The following is a 19354-nucleotide window of genomic DNA, read 5'->3' on the forward strand; positions in this document are numbered from 1 at the left end:
GTCTCCATTAGAAAACAGTTAATAAATAAACAATAATAATTAGATTAGTCCACATCCTTTGGCTGATGTGTTGTATAGCCTGATGGCAGTGGGAATAAAGGATCTCCTGAACCTCTCTGTTCTGCAGAGCAGTGAGATGAGATGTTTGCTGCACATGTAGCTGCTTCTCTGTCCTGCCAGAATGTTGTGGAGAGGATGGTTGGTATTGTCCAAGATGGCCTCCATCTTAAATTTATCTTTTTTTTTTTTTTTTTTTTATTATTTTTATTTCTTTCTTTTACTTAACAATTAGTATGACTGGTTGCTTTTAAATTTCCAATTTAGATACTTCTTTTTAAAAAAAAACAAAAAGACAAATAAAAAACAAAAAGTTTAGAGTACATAGCCATACTCCAGCCCACTAGGTGGCGTAATACACCTAATTGTTGGACTTCAACCGCGTTACAGAAGAGGAAGAAGAAGAAGTAGTAGAAGAAGAAGAGGAGGAGGAGGAGGAAGCAGGGGAAGTAAAAGAAGAAGAAGTTAGGTGGAGGCGCGTAGTTGTAGCTTAGATATGTAGGGTGCTGGAGTACGTCAGTAAAGTGTTAATATGATCGCTGACGTTTTACCTACAAGCGTTTGCACTTTTTGCGCATGTTAAATACATCCAGTCAGTATGGCTAGCTAGCTAGCAGGCTAACACCTCTGTTTGTAACGTTACTTTAAAAAGAGGTTTCGTTAACTAACTTTAGGTCAACGTATATTATCTACACGTGGGGCTGCTTGTACGTGAATTAGGTAAGTGTGTTTTAAATTTAGCCGTTTATTACTGTGGTTTGTGGTGTCAGTGTGTTGTAAACAGCTAAATCAAGCGGCTACATGTCGTCAACCCGCCACCACCAGACCACGTGGTGAAGAAGTCGGCGTCTTAAGTCATACGCAGAACTCCAGTTAAAAATTGTGATGTGGTAAAAAGCTTGTATATTTACCACGATTAACAATCAACAAAACACGACTCAATCTAGTTTCTTAAGTTTGAAAATCACCTCTTTAATTCGGTGTACGTCTTATAATCCTATCGCTTGATTTTATGTTTGTGTGTACAATATTTCCCTGTATAAGTGATCTATGGTGTTAGTTTAATTAAACAAATGCACAAACTACTGACCACCTATAAATGTCAAATTTGTTCTGTCACGGTATTTGATTGTTCTGAATTCATTTTTAACTTCTGTAAATCTAAATACATCTTGTCAGGTCATCTGGAGAAAAGGGTTCCAGTGGAATGAGCCTTGTGGACCTCATATACATGTATGTATTGTTGCTCTGTTATTTTTATTTATGTAACAAAAGAGACTGGCCATCCCAATGATTATATCAATCACTACCCATCTGACCCATTCATATGTCTGGGGAAGATTATTCATGAACTTCTAAATGAGGGTTTTGGCATTTGTTGTCTTAGTAAAGAGCGTGTTGCTGGTGTTAAGTGTAGAGCAGATGTGACTGTAAATATTAATCTTTAATATATAAATTGTTCTTTCAGGGTTGACCAGCTGGAGTGAATGCAGAGCCTGTCTCTTGGCACATCTACCATAAGTATTTGACTTGTTTGTCTTTTGTTTTTATTTTAATGTATTAATTTTCCAAATAAATACCAAAATTGTGAAGAAAAGTTGCTGTGTTTTTGGTTTTTGGATGGTGGGATATCTGTTGGGGAGTTAGGTTTACCAACCTGTTTGGATATTTTGTACATTCATCACCTGACTTTCCCACATTGCAGACTTCAACAAGTGCAGAGGAAGCTGATATTTATTTAAGTTGGGCAGTAGTGTTGGAAAATAACTATTGAATTTATTCAAGTACTGTACTTGAGTACATTATTGAGGTAATTGTACTTTATTTACTTTTACTACTGGCTACTTAAAAGTATATATTGATGGTCATCAACTTTTACTGAAGGAAAATTTTAAATGTGTGATTTTTGTCTTGTAACATTATTTCCACACTGGTACTTTTACTTAAATAAAACATCTGAATACTTTTTCCACTGGTGATTTAGAATATTTGCATTTGTTTATGAAATATTTCACCATAAAATTATATTAACAAATTGAACACAATTATTCCATATGTACATGTAAAATGTCCCGCTTGGGTTACTTATTCTCTTAACGGTTTTTATTATGGATGTGTTTGTTAATTTTTCTATATAACAAAACACAAATTACATAATATACAGAACACAAGTTCGGGGATACAAGTAGAAACAAAAAATAATTTCAATTAAATGATATACTGAAAATAAAATAAATAAATAAATTGAATCATGACAGAAGACGGAAGTTCTAGTGCATTTGTACCATTATATATATTTTAAAAATAAAAACAGTCTGCTGCGGTTTGGTTTATGAATATGCACGCTAGCATTTTTAGCATGGTGCTAGTTTGAGGGAGGGAGAGTCTGGACGTCCCCCGGAAGTTGTTGTTCTTCTTCGTGGTAGGAGGAGGCAGTCGCTCAGTGCCACGTTGATGGAGACCAGTGAGGACGTGGAAATCCGCCTGCAGTCCGCAGCCGGGACCCGGTAGCCTCCCGTTCTTGTGTTTTCACAGCCGTTAATCCTTGAGCAGAAGCAAAGGGGGAACTTGCGCTGTGTTTGTCACCTGTTTTATATGTTCGTTCATGTAACAAGGAGCAAAGAAAGGAAGGTAAGACGCTTTAGTGAAGTAATCACGTCTCTCTCTCTCTCTGTGTGTGTGTGTAACTGTCCTCACTGTTGTATTTTGCACAGGCTGCTAACAGGCTAGAAAACGGACTATCTGTCCCTTTGCAGCTGTAATACCACACACAAAAAGTGACAACACATTTCTTCTGCTCCTGACGCTGTTAGCTTGTTGCTAGCTCACTGAATTTGCTCATGTTAAACCATAAGTACAAAAAGTACACCCAGTTTCTTCAGAGCCACATAATACATTTGTAATATCCTGGGTATCTGCAGGACTTGAATAGTCTTTTAAAAAAAAAAAAAAAAAAAAAAAAAAAAAAAAAGGCCTAAGCAGGTATTAAAAAGCCTCACATTTAATTTACAAAGGCAGTCATGTTAGTAATAAATCTCTAGGAATTTCTCCGTGCTATTGTTGCAGACCTTTGACCTTAATTAGTTTTTTTTTTTTAAATTGGTTAATCCTTCTGTTCGTCTATTTTCTGCTGCTTATCCAGGTCCAGGTGGATTTATTAATGACAAACATGTGAAATAAATACATTGACATTTATTTCACATGGCACATCCAGTGCAAACCGAGTGTCTTTTCCTCCATGGCAGCTTTACAACGCAGTAGTACCCATGAGATAATTAGTGTCAGTCAGATTAGCCCTTTGTCTGTAAATCTATAACTATTGTATTTATTACAGGAGCTGAGCTGGTGAAAATGCAATATTAAAAAGAGGGGGAGTCAAATCTTAATTTAATGTTTATAAACCTGTCCCACACTAGTAACACCTTCACCATGCACCTTAACTAGCTTGTATTTACCTTTTTAAGGGATTGGTTCACTTTTTCTTTACTGTACATTGTTGTGATTAATCGATCCTGGTTGTGAAGGGATCCTTTCTTAAGGTGTTTCAAATGTAAGTGATGGGTGACAAAATTGAATCTTTGTTTGATAAACAGTAATTAAAATGGTATCCTCTAAAGTTACAGTGTCTTTATGATCAGTGGTGGAGGGACAGAGCCACAAGGAGGACATTTCATACCAAAAAACTAACTTTGAAAGACACCCTCTTGATTTGGCTTACTAACACAGAGACATCACTTAAAGTGGAATCACATTAAGAAGAGATCTTTTCACAGCCATACAGGCAGCAACACTTGCAGCAACTGGTAGATCTGTCAATGTATATTTGAGCATTCAAGTGTTGTTTTAAGGCAGACTGGAAAAATATGAACAAACCCTAAACACTTAAACCCAATGCAATAAAATAAAGACTTGAAGCCACACAAAATACAGTTTTAATTTACTGTAATTACTGCAGGATCCTTCAAAATCTTCACCTTTTTTTCCTCCAGGATGAAACTCAAAGAGATCAAACGCACAGCCATCCAGAGCTGGAGTCCTGCTCAGCACCACCCCATCTACCTGGCTACAGGTATGAGCACAAAGCAAGCACCAGCACAGGCCTGCTGCTGCTGCTGCTGTTTTAACAGGACAATTATATCATTAGACTTCCAGCCACTTCAAGTCATCTGAGTCATCGACCATGCACCTGTGACATCACGTATCATGTGACACAACAATAGTTCATTTATTTAATGTTTATTTTTATGTGAAGTATATAGCATAAACCACTGCCACACACCACAGAATTTGTCTCTGAAGTGAGTTTGTACCAAAGCAGACCTGCAACTCATGGACAATGTCATTATCAGTCAATCTGCTGATTATTTTCCCGGGTTTATAAAACATCAGAAAACAGTGAAAAGAGCCCATTACAATGTCTTACAGCCTGAGGTGATATAATTATATGTCTTGTTTTTTCTGACCCACAATTCGAAACCCCAAGATATTCAGTTTACTGTAGTCTAGCAACATTTCAGTTTGCTTGAAAAATAACTTAATTGATCATCAAAGTAACTGTCTAATCGATTAATCGGCTGACTGCTGCAGCTCTATACCAAAGGTTCCTGTATTCTCCTTCTGCAGGAACATCAGCCCAGCAGCTGGATGCCTCCTTCAGCACCAGTGCCTCCTTGGAGTTTTTCGAGCTGGACTTGGCTGAGCCATCTCTGGACATGAAGTCATGTGGCAGCTTCTCCTCCACTCACAGGTAATAAAAACCGCTGTTTTTAGACCTGAAAGTAAAAATTATTATTATTGTCAATGAATCTGTTGAGTCCAAAACCAAAAATGTTGAATTTTCTGTCACGTGTGAGAATGAAAATGAGCAAATATTCGCAGATGAGAAACTAAAACCACAATAATTAAATAAGTAACAGATTAATTTTCTGTCAGTTTCAACTGATAATCTTTTTTTCTTTTCTTTTCACCCCAAAGATACCACAAACTGGTGTGGGCTCCCTACGGGATGGAAGACCAAGGTCGCCCGTCCGGCGTCCTTATCGCAGGAGGCGAGAACGGCAACGTCATCCTCTACGACCCTGCGAAGATCATGGCTGGAGAGAGCGACGTGATCATCACTGAGAGCGACAGGCACACGGGCCCAGTGAGAGCGCTCGACGTCAACCCCTTCCAAGTACGATCCATTTAATCCGGCGAAGGTGAATCCAGCATCGTGTGCGTGCACTGCGTTTACTCGTGCTGTATTTTCTGTTTATTGCAGACAAACCTGTTCGCGTCAGGTGGGAATGAGTCTGAGATCTACATCTGGGACATGAATAACTTCGGTGCTCCAATGACACCAGGACCTAAAACTCAGGTAGGTGGTGGAAGTGGAGGGTAACATGCACTTGGAGTTATCCACATTAAAACATGTCTGTGATTAAGAAGTGATATTTGGGAAGCATCACTGAAGATGAGCGAGATGTTTTTGACACAATCTGTATCATCTCATGTGTGTAAATAATAATTTTTAGCAGTTTGGATGGAGATTAAAGCTGCTGGTTTTTGTCTTAAAGCCTCTGGAGGATATAAGCTGTGTGTCGTGGAACAGACAGGTCCAACACATCCTGGCCTCTGCCAGCCCGAGTGGCCGAGCCTCAGTGTGGGACCTCCGCAAGAATGACCTCATCATTAAAGTCAGCGACCACAGCAACAGAGTACGTTGTTTTTTTTGTTTTTTTTGTTTTTTTTTTTTAAATCTTACGATGCAAAAAAAGTGTTTTATTTCCTCACAATCCTGTGACGCTGTACACACAACTGAAACGTTCGTGTGCACGTCTTTGTTTTTAGATGCATTGCTCTGGACTGGCCTGGAACCCAGAGGTGGCCACTCAGCTGGTCTTGGCCTCGGAGGACGATCGGATGCCAGTCATCCAGATGTGGGACTTGCGTTTTGCTACCTCTCCTCTCAAGATTTTAGAGAATCACACACGGTAAACACTTCTGTTAAACATGGCACCAGAGCAGCACACAGAGTTCATCTTTCCTTTGTGGCTTTAAAGAATAAAGTAATAAAAAAACAAACACTATGAATGTACCTGCTAACACATATACTGTATATCTTATTCTTCTGGGTCTTCCCTCATCACCATGAACACACACTCTGTAGTTTATTTTGACTCAGTCCCACACACACTGTTCTTCTGCTTCAGATAGTCACCAGAGAACCAAATGAGGATTGATCTGCTGCTTAAAATAGTCCCCAACAGATGCACTACTTCCTGTTTGCTAAAAACTGCAGTTCCCAGCTGTTTTAGAAAATAACCAAACCTCTTGTAAACATTTAATTAATGGACTTGTGCCACTGAACGCCAGGGGATGTCAAAGTATTAAGAGACAGGCTAACACATTGTTGGTTTTGATCTTTATATAATGTTGAGACTTTTCTTAAGACGTCTCTGTACTGGTCTTTATGTGCAGGGGCGTCCTCTCCATCGCCTGGAGCTTGGCTGATCCCGAGCTGCTGCTGAGCTGTGGGAAGGACAGCAGGATCCTGTGCTGGAATCCAAACACAGCGGAGGTAAAAGTGTTGCACATAGGTTATTGACTTCATGAGTGCGTCTTACACTGATGAAGACCTCACGATGAAACGCCCTCTTCTGTCCTCTTAAGTAAATGTCCTGCTCCGATTGATTCTTCAGGTGTTGTACGAGTTGCCCACCAGCAGCCAGTGGTGCTTTGACATCCAGTGGTGCCCCAGGAACCCCGTGGTGCTGTCGGCGGCGGGCTTCGACGGACACATCGACATCTACTCCATCATGGGAGGCAGCAGCCAGGCGCAGAGCCAGAGACACGCCGACCAGGTGAGAGTCAATCTCCCGAGACAGAAACGGAGGGCGGCTCTTGTCATGTTTGGTGACCGATGCAATTATAAGGTGCTCTGAGGAGACGACAGGCTAAAAACATTTAGTACAGACGCAGCCTGAACACACCAGCTGACCAGTCTGGATTCTCCTGAACTCGCCCACCTCTCAACATTTTTTGTCTAACGTCCCTCTGGGTGTCGGTTACAGATTAGCACCTCCTTCGGGAACATGGATCCTTTTGGGACGGGACAAGCGTTGCCCCCGCTGCAGCTGCCCCAGACTACCGCCCCTCCAGCCACGATAAACCCCCTGAAGAAGCCACCCAAGTGGATCCGCAGACCCGTGGGAGCCTCATTTGCCGTGAGTCCCTCTTCTCTACCTTTCCTCAGTGTCGTGTGTTCGTATTTTTACACTCACACACTCACTTTCGGCCTGTGTTCGCTCGTAGTTCGGTGGGAAGCTGGTGTCTCTGGAGAACGAGAAGCCGAACCCTCAGCAGCCCCAGCAGCCCGCCTCGCACGTCGTACACATCAGTCAGGTTGTCACAGAAACGGCCTTCTTGAAGCGCTCCGATCAGCTGCAGGCCACTCTGAGCGCAGGCAGCTTCGTGGACTTCTGCCAGGAAAAGATCGACGCAGCTGAGAACGAGTTTGAGAAGACAGTTTGGTCTTTCCTCAAGGTGAACAATTCAGAAAGATTCATCTCCTAGAATATCAAGGATAAACTTGAAAACAGCCCTTAAGTCTTTTTTCTGTGACTTTTTTTTTCAGGCTAATTTTGAAAGCGACATCCGCAGCAAGTACCTGGAGCTTCTGGGGTACAACAAAGAGGAGTTAGCCTTAAAGGTGAAATGTATTTTCCACATGATGCTGTTTATATAATTTTAATTCTCTTTATTTATAATTTGATCCAGTGTCTTTCTGTGCATCTTGTGATGAACGTGTCCATTTTGTTGTTTAGATTTCAGCAGCACTAGAGGAAAAACCTGCCGAGCCTCCGAAGGTGAGTTCAACTTCTGTGTGGCATTTTAAAGGAATAGTTTGACATTTTAGGAATGTTTAAAAATGACCAAAAGAAAAAGTAATAAAAAATCAACAGATAATTATCACCGAGCAGCTCAATAGTTTCCCTTCTCCATTAATTGAGATGCTCTTTAATTGCCCGTTGCCTCGCCACACTACACTTCATTTGTTCTTGCTCACTGTGCCCTCAGCATTCCTCCGCTGACACTGGTACAACAGAACTGCTCGACTGTTATTGGCTGTAATTAGAGCGGCGGTTCTTGGCCGACGTGCTGCGAACTGAACGTCTCTGTCTTACATTTCGTAATGAGGAAGTGTCGCAAGTGTGAATCCAGTTTATGAAACTGCGCGGAGGAAGCAGGAATCATTTGTAAGGACAAAATTTGACTCTCTTCTCTCTCACGCGGATGGTGTTGGTGAAGTGCTTCCGCTCTGAGGTGGGAATGTGTTGCCTATTCGACCTACCCTACCCTACATGACCCCGACTCCAGCGTTACATCCGAACTTGACTTCCTCTCCAGTCGGATGTTTCCTGGACTTAATTTTATCCTTCTCATCATCTTAACGTGGATCAAAGACTTAATCCTGAGCGGTCATTACCCACAAAATGAAACCAAGTGTGACCTTAGCTCTCCTCTCTGCACAAATCCTTCACTTGCAAATATTCTTTTACTTGATTTCTCTCGTGGTCCGACCTACGTGGCATTTCAGCCTCACACTTCTCCTTCACTCGTCGTCCCTGACTTGTTATGAACCCATATTTTCCTTCATAATCCAGGTGGAGGCGCCCGCTCCAGCCAACCTGCAGCCGCTACCAGACCTCAGCCTCGTGCCGCCTGCTGACACTCCAGAGGCAGCGTTCGACATGATCGCTGCAGCGAACCTCCAGCCGGCTGCCACGCTCGAACTTGACTCCGCTCCTGAACCGGAGACTGAAACTCCGGCGGCGGCATCAGCAGCAGATCCAGAGGACGATCTTCTCACCAGTGAACCAGAGGAAAATGTGGAGCAGGGTGTCCCAGAGGGGGAGGCAGAGGAGGAGGAAGAGGAGGACAAGGGGGAAGAGAAGGAGGAAGAAGAAGAGAAGCAGGAGGAGGAGGAAATCCCCTTAGAGGAGGTAAAACTTAACTTTTCTAGCACAGTTGAACTGAAGATGTGCAACTTAAGAAAACACATACAAACAGACAAAACACCTTCATAAATGATGTTTCTCTGGTGTTTCAGGAGACGACGGCAACAGTGGAGGACGAGCCCAGTCCAGCTGAGCCCACTCCAGCTGAGCCCTTAGCTCCAGTTCAGGAGCCCACTCAGGTGCCAGCTCCAGCCCCTGCAGAAGGAGTCAGTCTCCGCATCAGTCAAGGTGAGTGAACGTAATAATTCAGCTCACAAAGTCCAGTGGGTTTGTTTTTAAAAATCTGTGACTGTGTCGTTTGGTTATTTACTTTTTGTTGTCCCGCAGATGTGGACGGGCTGATCACACAGGCTCTGCTGACAGGAGACTTCGAGGGAGCCGTGGAGCTCTGTCTCCATGACAACCGGATGGCGGACAGCATCATCCTGGCCATCGCCGGAGGGGCTGATCTCTTAGAGAAAACCCAGAGGAAGTATTTTACAAAAACACACAGCAAGATAACCAAGGTGTGTAACCACCACATGGATGTTTTTTTTACCTGAGGTTTTATGAATTGAGATGTTTATTGTCAGTGATGTAATTGCGTCTCTTTGTCGCGCAGCTGATCAGCGCTGTGGTGATGAAGGACTGGCACGATATCCTGAAGACGTGCGACCTGCAGAACTGGAAGGAGGCTCTGGCCGCCGTCATGACCTACGCTCAGCCCGAGGAGTTCTCTTCTCTCTGCGGTTGGTTTTCGTGCATATCGTTTAATTTTTCTGTCACATTCTCAGCTCAGCCACAAATTCATCCCCTCAAACCAAACCTCTCTGTTTGTCAGACCTTCTCGGGAACAGACTGGAAGCAGCTGAGGTCGCTCACCTGCGAGCTCAGGCCTGCCTCTGTTACATCTGTGCTGGCAACGTGGAGAAACTCGTGTCTTGTTGGACCAAAGCGCAGGACGGACACTGTCCTCTCTCTCTGCAGGTGTGTTGAGAGACTGACTGCACATCTGTATCTTAAACCTGCTATAACTTATTGTTTCGGCCACTTGGAAACATATGACATATAATCACTTTTCAGCAGAAGGTTATTTATTTACACATCCAGCAGATATGGATCAAAATTATTATTCATATATTGAGAATATTCCCTCTCTTTTAGCTCTGTTTTTGGTCTCCATCGACTCGTGAGGGAAATATCTGGCTCTTTAGCTGCTAGATGCTCGACTCAAGCTGAATTTTTTACAGCTGTTTCTTTGAAAGCAGCTGTCTGCTAACGATGCAATGAGAGCGAAGTGTAGTGAAGTTGTGGACAGATAAACAATAAGCTGGAAGCCAGATGAACCCGAAGAGAATTAGCACCTGACTCTGCAGCTCTGCAGAGCAGTTTAGCTTCTTTTAGCTGATTGTTTTGGTTTTTCCTGCCTGCAAATGTTAGCGACTAGCTAGATATTTTTGTCAGGAGTAAGTTAAGACCAAAATAGAACTAAAAGGACATAGTGGACATGGACTTCGACATAAAAGCTAACGTTGTTCTGTGTCCGCCAGGTATGTAATTTGCTAACATTACAACTACACACGGTGATTAAATGAATTATTTTGCCTTTTTACGCTTCTTCTGTTGCCCTCAAGTGACGTAGCTAAACCGTTTTTTAAAGCAGCTTGAACCTTAATTTTGTTTCCTCCACTCAGGACCTGGTGGAGAAGGTGGTGGTGCTGCGGCGTGCAGTCGAGCAGACCCAGCGCTCCGGTCCCGCTGCTATCGGTATCTTACTGGCCGAGAAGATGAGCCAGTACGCCAACCTGCTGGCCTCGCAGGGCAGTCTGTCTACCGCCATCACCTACCTGCCTGACAACACCAACCAGGTATGCGACACACCTGCAGCCTGGTGCGTCTCCCCACTGAATAATGTACCAGACGAAACATCACCCTGTGACAATATTCACAGTGTATTCTTCTTGTTTTGTCCGTACAGGTTGCCGTACAGCAGCTCCGTGACCGTCTCGGTCGGGCTCTTGGGCAGCAGCCGGCGGCTGCCGCAGCTCCGGTGCAACCCCAGAGAGCTCGGTCTCAGCTGCCCGCCGCTCGGGCTCAGCACGGCTCCGCCCTGCCCCGGCATCCCTTCACCCCGGTCCAGCCCGCCATGGTGCCTCAGCCCACTCCAGCAGCTCCTGTACCCATGCTTACACCTGCCTCTGCCCCCACCCCTGCACAGCAGCAGTATTACCAGCCAGTACGTCCCGCTGATTTTCCACTGTACCGCCTTAAAAGTTCACACAAGGATCCAAGTTGTTGTTTGTTTTTAACCGCTCTTCACTTAGTAGTAAAAGCTGTGCGAGAAGCGCACACACTGTTTTATAAATATGGCTTTTATGCGTTCGTATTGTTTATACCTCTGTTCAGACTCTGAACCGTCAGACATCAGGATCCACACAGATTTAGGTTTGGGGTTTCTGAAACCAGATCTCGGACCAGTGTTTTCCCTGTTCTGACCACACCTCCACACTAACTAACCACCCGGTGAAGTGCTCACTGCAGTTTGCTGTTGTGTTGTCATTTCATTGACTGGGCGTCCATTCTAGCCAGGGTTTAAATCACATGCTGATTGATAAATGTGCTTATTGCAGGGAGGGTGTTGTTGCCCCCTAATGATTGGGAGAAATGAATTCTTCTCGGGGTGCTTGTGTTCCTGCTGTTATTTGAACCCTGGCTCTTACTGTGTCCTCTCTCGTCTCCACTGGTCCAATGCTCGTGCATTGTGGCGTCGTGGCGTTGTTTGGTGTTTTCCCTCCCCGTGCTGCGGCCATCATCGGTATGTTGCCTCTGTGTGCTTCAGGTGAGGGCTGCCTCCACTGTCACCTCCTGGAGTAACCAAACTCCCACAGCCCTCCCCAATGTCCCACCTCCTCTTCAAGTAGGCAGCGCCTCAGACCAGCAGGTACATATACTGACCACGCATCCAACCTCACACACACCGACTAAACTGTTTCCATTGATCCAAGCAGTGCCTGACGTCCGAGACTTCTCTTTGCTATGTCTGTGGTAATGCCCCTCCCCTTAGCTACCCATCACCCCCCCCTTCCTGTTTATACTCAGCCTGTTACCTCTGTCTCCTATGATGCATGTAGTCTCATTTGTTTCTCCTGCACCACCATTATTAATGTGATTTATTGCATGACTGTCCACACTCTAAACCATGACATGCATGTTGTTCCTAGCTACCAAGCAAAATACCACTGAAGTGCAGCAATCACTTTATTTGTGAATTACAAAAAGAGCACAAGAGGCAAATTTAACTGTTCTGCCCTCTGTTTGTTTGCAGCTCTAAACTTTGTCCTCACGGAGAAAAAAGCCTGGCTTCATCTTCTCCTGCAGAGCCCAGTGAACAGTGCTCTTGTCTTTTATTTTGAAATATGGCTTCAGATTTTCCTTTTTTGTGTTTTTGCAGGTGGAGGCTTCAAACTCCATGTACGGGATGCCGGCCTGCGGCACAGCCGCCGCGCCTCCAGCCTCCTCCACTCCCGCGTACATGTACTCCCATCAGTACCAGCGTAAGTGTAGAACCGGGGTCATTGACCTCAGGAAAAAAAATCTCTGTTATGGAGAGAGAAGCAGTGTCTCTGAGTGTAAGTCACATTATCATCAAGCAACCCTGTATCCTAAAAATCATGTTTATATACGACTAATTTAAACCCAGAATGAAGAAAATGAATGAAGACATTTTTCAAAAACTTGATGCAGGGGTTTTCAAAGTGTGACAATGTGGTCTCTCTCAGCCAAAACTGAGACACAGGCTACAACATTAGACTGTAAATAAAGATGGACGTAGCCTCACAGGTTTCTGAAGAGCGGTTTTGAAGCTCAGAGTGAGCTGCTCCGCCATCGCCATCTTGGCAGTGCCTGACTCCGCCCAACTCTCGGCTAATCCAAAAATGGGCAAAGACGTCCTCAATTATGCAGAACCCTTCGCTCCAGGCTGTAAACATGTTTATTTCTGCTGTAAAGTTGGACGTTTTAACATGGGAGTCTATGGGGGATCGACTCACTGTCGGAGCCGGACTCTAGTGGTCATTAGAGGAACTGCAGTTTTTGGTACTTTGGCGATGGCTTCGTCTTTCAGCTCTGGAGGTTGTCACTTGGCTACAACTTGAGCCCTGTTTTATTTTTGGGGCTTTTAGCCTGTAGTTCTTTACATTTTGGCAAGTAAAAGTACAGAGAATTAGCAATTAGCATTTCCTGTTCGCAGTGTAAAGACTAGAAGCACCTGTTCTCCCCTCCTGCTGCACCTCTTGTGGACTGATCTGCAGATAATCTAAATCATTGTTTAGGAGCTAAATCCATGAGACAAACATCTGCACATTCACAAAGAGACATGGTTGCATCAGCAGGCGGCACACGAGCAACACACAACCTTTATTCTCTCGTCTTTAAAACACTGGCAAACATTTTGTTTTTTGGAAATGTTTGACTCTGTGTCTGATCTCCTCTGTGCTGTTGTGTTCAGTTTTAGTCACTAACAGATAATGAGAATGGTTAAATAACTTTTGAGTGTGTTAATCTCTTTTGTAACCAACAAGATAAACATGAAGCACGTTAGCATGCACTCTGTGTTTTACTACATGTTTCCTGTTGCATGATACAGTTTGAATAACATGCAACAGTTTTTCTCTAACAGCATCTGTTGTTTCCTGTGTGACTCCCAGCTTACCCCCAGGTCAACCAGTACCCACCTGGAGCTGGGGGGGTGCCTCTCTATCAGCCTCTTCAGTACTCCTCCTCTGCTGCTGCTCCTCCTCCTCCTGCAGAGCCCTCCTCCCTTCCTCACCCCCCCGGCTTTCTCTCGCAGTACACCCAGCCCATCCCCTCTCAGCCAGCACCTCCGGTCTATCCCGGACAACCTCCCATCAGCCACTGCCTGTCCTCCTCTCCCCCCTCTCATCCTCCTTTCTATCCCACTCCTGCCGCCGCCTCCTCCTCCTCCTCCTTTTCCGCTCCTCTTTCCTCCGGAGCGTCTTTCCAGCATGGCGGTCCAGGATCTCCTGTGTCGTACATGCCCCTTCCTCCACCGAGCGGATTCTCAGGTACACAGCTTGGCGCTGACCCAGAGCTGATCCCCGCCTCTCAGAGAACAGGTCTGCATGGCTCTGATCATCCTGCTCACACACTCACTCAGCCTGTGTGTCCGAAAGTCCTCCGTCTAACTGCCACATCATCTCCCGCTGTAGTAGTTCTCAGTTAGTGAGTCACTTCATTTATTACTAAAAAGCTGCAGCTGTGACATCAAGAGCATCTTTAACCAGACTCGTCTTTTTAACCACCAGCACTAACAGGAGGCCTGGAGTGTGCCGTAGGAATCATTAGACCTTTCATTATATTCAATTACAGTGAATTCAGAAAGTGTTCAGACCCTTTTTTTGTTATGTTGCAGCCTTATGCTAAAATATAAATAAAAACATCACCTTTTCCCTCATGAATCTATGAATCTCAAAACCTCATAATGACGAAAAAAACTTTTTGCAAATGTATTAAAAAGGAAAAACAGACATCACATTTAAATCATGCAAATTTCTTTATTCTGTTTACAATATACAACAACTGAGCACACTTGTACAATATCAGTGAAATATTATAATAACTTACAGTAAATTTGTATTTATTTATTAACTGATAATTAATATTTATTTTCAAGTTGAGGTGTATTTAATCTGATGTATAATTAAAATTTAACACATTAGATAAACTAAAATACAAAGTTTAATCTCAATGAAACTGCAATTTTAATCAATTTATCATTGTTTTTTTAATTTATTTGTTGATTATAATTAAGCTGTGTTTGACATTTATCAGGAATAATTTAACTTTATGCATTAATAATTGTCAAACACTAAAAAAGTCTATTATTATTGTTCTGGCTGCAGATTTTGGAAAAGGCAGATTATTACTAACCTAAAATAAAGTGAAAATGAAGCTGCTGTGGGTCCAGGAATTTAAAATTATGAAAACTCCTAAAGTCTCTTTGTCCTTTTCAGCAGCTTGACTCAGGACTTAATTAAAGAGTACAGCTGATCATCATCGTTCAGCTGTTGGTCGCTTGTTTCACAGGAAGCACGACTGAGAGTTCATCAACAGGCCGCACATAATCATCTCTGGATTCTTCAGATCTTTATGTAGTTTTAAATCATAATGAATAAATAACTAGAAGCAGTTTGTTGTCATGTGGAGGAAACAGGCAGGTAATCAGCCTCTGGGGACTTTGCATGGCTGCACAGACACATTATTACCTGAGTGATGATTATATTTCAGACTTGTTTTTAAGGCTTTTCCAGGTTGGAACTGATTACCTGAATAAGAGAAATTTTAAAGCTACACTAAAAATTGCTTTGCTCATTAATATGATTATGAATGACATCATGTTCATCATGCTACAGCCAATCAGTAGAGCAGATTTGAGGCGTTTAATTACAGTATCTGTGAAGTTTATGATCAAAGCTGAAGCTTAACAAATCAACTCAATCAAGCTCTGACTCTCAACACATTTCATAACGTAAGATAAACTTTACCCTGACAGTGTGAATCATTAGGTCTTTGTTTTTCTCTGTAGGGCCTCAGAATGGCTGGAACGACCCCCCAGCTCTGAGCAGAGCACCAAAGAAGAAGGTAAGGCTGCTGAGTACACATCATATACATACATATATATATATATATATATATATATATATATATAGACAATGATAACCTGATGATGTTGCAGGTTTTAAATAAAATACTGTTTGTTTATCATAAATCAGCAGACCCCACAGAACTACACTCCTCCTGCCCCCATCACGGCTCCCATCATGGCTCCGCTGGGCGCCGACCCTCAGGCCCAGCCGGTGTCCTCTGGGGCCCCTCAGGCCATGATCCAGGGCCCACACGGTGCCCAGGTCCCATACTCAGGCATGCAGCATCAGCAGCAGCAGCAGCAGCAGCAGCAGCTCTCCCCTCCACCTATGAACCCTGCAATGCCCAGGACCAGTGTGGAGGGTGCACCTGGAGCACCCACTGGAGAGCTCATACAGGTACACAGGTGTCATGTGTGACAGAAAATAAAGATCACAGCTTGAGGATGTCAGGTTGCCTCAGTTTCCTGAAGGTGCTGACAAAATAAACTGTTTAAAATCAAGAACAAAACAGTTCTTTATTAGAAAATAAATGTTTTACAATAATCCTAATGATTAACAGTTTTGATACATTTACATTTATATTTATTTATGTGAGCTATATATATATATTTTATATTTCAGTTTGAAGATGTGGATCTGATCTTTTTCTTTATTAGCTCACAAAATACAAACAGAAAAGACAAAAGTTACATAATACTAGTATTTATTTTGTAGTGTTTTGTAAACAATTACAACTTCTGCTGTGAGCTGCTGTTTAAACACTTAATGTGATAACGACTAATAATATAAAGTATGTCTTCATAGGAGACGTTATAACAAAAACTGAACATTAATAAACTTGAAATGTCCTATATTTTTCCGTCTGTTTGACCCTGTCAGCCTCTTCAGTCCATCCCTGCTGAGAAGGTCATGAAGAAGCCGATCCCCGAGGAGCACATGGTCCTGAAGACCACGTTCGAGGGCCTGATCCAGAAGTGCTTGGCTGTAGCGACCGACCCCGTGAGTCCCGTCTGACGATGAACGCCGCGGCTCGTCTCCGCTCGGACAGAGTGAATCATCAGAGGTTTAACTGTGTTTCTGTGTTTCATCGTTTCGCAGCAAACGAAGAGGAAGCTCGACGACGCCAACAAACGGTTGGAAGCACTTTATGACAAACTCAGAGAGCAGGCGGTGAGTGTCCGGCTGGACTTGACTCCATGACAGAGGTCAATAATAATGATCGGATGCGTCTCACACACAAAACAAACAAACAAAAAGAAAAACTACAGAGTCTTAAATCTAGATTTAAAAATAGAAGTGGACTCTACACATGGGCTCCGTGCAAGAAGAACTCTTTTGTTTTTAAATTAATGAACAGAATTTGTCACATTTGTCAATTTTCTCATATTTATATTTATTACTTTTAGGTAAAATCTGAAGTAGTTTCTCCAGACCTCAACTTCTCCAAGACCAAAGTTTAGTTCTAGTTTAGTTTATGACAGTTATTTTCCTGGGACCGTTTAGAAAAGATATTAATATACTAAAAGAAAAAGTGTGTGTGTGTGTGTGTGGGGCTTGTGACTGATGCCAGGCCAGGTATGTCCGCTACACCTGTGACTTCTCACCTCCACTTTCCCTCTCCAGCTCTCTCCCGCCATCGTGGGAGGACTACACAACATCGCCAGGACCATCGAGTCCCGATCGTACATGGAGGGCCTGAACATCCACACCCACATAGTCAGCAGCAGCAACTTCAGCGAGACGTCTGCGTTTATGCCCGTGCTGAAGGTGGTGCTGACGCAGGCCAACAAACTCGGGGTCTGATCAGGCACAAAAAAAAAAAATAAACAACTCCAAAACTCCTCCGCGTCTTCGACCGGTGGACGGCGGAGAGAGAGAGAGAGAGGGAGAGAGAGAGAGTATCAGCGTTTAGATTTTGTTGGTCGCTTGTTTTACAGGGAGCTCCATTTGACTCGCAGTGCAAACGATGAAGAATCCTGAGATGTATGAAAATACTGTTAAGTTCTTCTTTTTGTGCCATTTTACGTTTTTCTGACGCAGCAACACAAACACAAGCCATGATATCAGTCGCACTCAGTGGTGAAAGTAAATTCTGAGCCCCGTGCAAACACGACAGTTAAAGGGCTAGAGACGTCAACAAGAGTCACACTAAACGTTTGTCTTTAATTCAGAATATTAATGTATAATCTTTAAATAAATATGCAACAACCTCCTATATGACAAACAAAAGGTTTCAGCGTTTTGGATTTGGAAATAAATATAAATAAATATGAAGAAAAAAAAGATGCAAAGGAATGAAAATAAAGATAAGAAAAGCTAAAGGATATTCAGGAATTTTAAGGGCATTTCTATCAACTCGTCTTGAGATCATCAAAATAAATGTAGTCATTAAAGAAAATTAATTATTAGTAATTATTATAATGCCTTTGGTATTAATAGCAGATTGCTGTTGTTGCAATGCAGCGTGCTTTTGACTCACAACCGCTCAATCACGTAAAACAACAATCATGTAGGAAACATTAGCTAGTTTCATCTTTATAGTCTTTAAATGTTTGTGCACTACAACGACGCTCAGATACAATATAATACCCGGATATGTAGAGTTTTCTCTTAAAACTACAAAATCATGCTTCATTTAATAACATATTATTGCATCATCGCCTGCATGCATTTTGCAGTCGAGGCTACAGATCGAAAAGACACGTGCAAAAGACAGAATATGGATTAATTTAAAAACCAGGGCGTCATATTGGCTGTTATACTTCAAACGTATCGTCCCTCCCACAAGCTTTTAAAGCAAAGTAATGCTTGGAGTGCTAGTTTTTTTTTTTTCTTTTTTAATGTACCTAATATGACATTTGCTGCTTTTACTGACTTACTTTCACCACTGGTGTCACTACATACAACACATTGGACCAAGATGTTGTCAGTGTGTGGGATATGTCAATGCAAAGCAATGCAATCCCATTTGTTGAGGACGTTTTAATGATGTTTTTCAATTTTTGTTTGTAATTGTTTTCTTTTCTTTTCCTCTGTAATCACAAAGCTCAGCAGAGTGCAATGGACTTTTTAAAGGAAAAAAAACGAGACTTGTGCTTTTATGGAATTTTAAAGTTTGCATGCTTAAACACAAACAGGAGCGGTCGTCTTAAATGGCATTGGAGGTAATTATCTGCTAATTAATCGGACCTCAGAAGGAGACTGGAAACATGATACTTGATTTTCATTCCAGCTACGATGAGGGCGGCAGTCTGAGTGGTCAACCTCAAGTTTATGTTGTTAATAAAAGAAAACAAGTCTTTGTTTTAGATTGACTACATGCAATATTTTCAATAAATAGTATTTATTTACAATACGATGCTGCTTTGTTTAAATTTAAATCTACTAACTAACATACAACTTAGAGCTGAGGCAGGTAGATTTTTGCAGGTATTTGGTCACAAACTAAAGAACAGGACAAATCTGAATTTTGACCAGATGTTGGCGCCAGAGGAAAAATCAATGGATCATCACAGAGATTATAATTCATCTTGAGGAGAACATGAACATCTGAACCAAATTTCCTTTTTTTGTCGTATAGTTTTAATTCATTTTAACATTTTGACAAATACAGATAGTACAACTGTGACATAGCAAGAAAAAAAACACAATGGA

General features: G+C 42.6%; 1 protein-coding gene and 1 long non-coding RNA gene across 9 annotated transcripts; both read left to right on the plus strand.

Moving 5' to 3' along the window:
- The first annotated feature begins 479 nt into the window (after positions 1-479).
- Positions 480-2083, plus strand: LOC130186600 (uncharacterized). Its single transcript, XR_008830312.1, has 3 exons — positions 480-777; positions 1237-1290; positions 1526-2083. It is a non-coding gene; the product is annotated as an uncharacterized LOC130186600 (long non-coding RNA).
- Positions 2084-2494: 411 nt separating this feature from the next.
- On the plus strand, positions 2495-19055 carry sec31a (SEC31 homolog A, COPII coat complex component). 8 transcript variants are annotated; one of them, XM_056402850.1, is made up of 28 exons: positions 2495-2688; positions 4047-4126; positions 4681-4804; positions 5032-5230; positions 5318-5413; positions 5613-5753; positions 5887-6029; positions 6517-6616; positions 6738-6899; positions 7110-7262; positions 7351-7581; positions 7673-7747; positions 7863-7904; positions 8703-9041; positions 9149-9284; positions 9384-9562; positions 9658-9784; positions 9877-10022; positions 10730-10903; positions 11014-11271; positions 11875-11976; positions 12487-12589; positions 13742-14170; positions 15640-15695; positions 15827-16096; positions 16580-16699; positions 16799-16870; positions 17324-19055. In XM_056402850.1, exons 2-28 carry the CDS (start codon positions 4048-4050, stop codon positions 17501-17503), a joined length of 4236 nt encoding a protein of 1411 aa, XP_056258825.1. In that variant the 5' UTR covers positions 2495-2688; position 4047; the 3' UTR covers positions 17504-19055. The 8 variants fall into 8 exon arrangements, with proteins under 8 accessions (XP_056258825.1, XP_056258826.1, XP_056258828.1 ...); XM_056402851.1 differs by having other exon boundaries at positions 15830-16096; XM_056402853.1 differs by having other exon boundaries at positions 13742-14119.
- The last annotated feature ends 299 nt before the right edge of the window (positions 19056-19354 follow it).

This window comes from Seriola aureovittata, chromosome 18 (assembly GCF_021018895.1).
Source record: "Seriola aureovittata isolate HTS-2021-v1 ecotype China chromosome 18, ASM2101889v1, whole genome shotgun sequence".
NCBI lineage: Eukaryota > Metazoa > Chordata > Actinopteri > Carangiformes > Carangidae > Seriola > Seriola aureovittata.

Excerpts from the sequence above, each read along its gene's own strand:
- sec31a (XM_056402850.1), top strand. The coding sequence starts at position 4,048 with ATGAAACTCAAAGAGATCAAACGCACAGCCATCCAGAGCTGGAGTCCT. Across the intron at positions 6,900-7,109 it reads GCCAGAGACACGCCGACCAG|ATTAGCACCTCCTTCGGGAA; the intron begins GTGAGAGTCAAT and ends TGTCGGTTACAG. Across the intron at positions 9,563-9,657 it reads CACACAGCAAGATAACCAAG|CTGATCAGCGCTGTGGTGAT; the intron begins GTGTGTAACCAC and ends TTTGTCGCGCAG.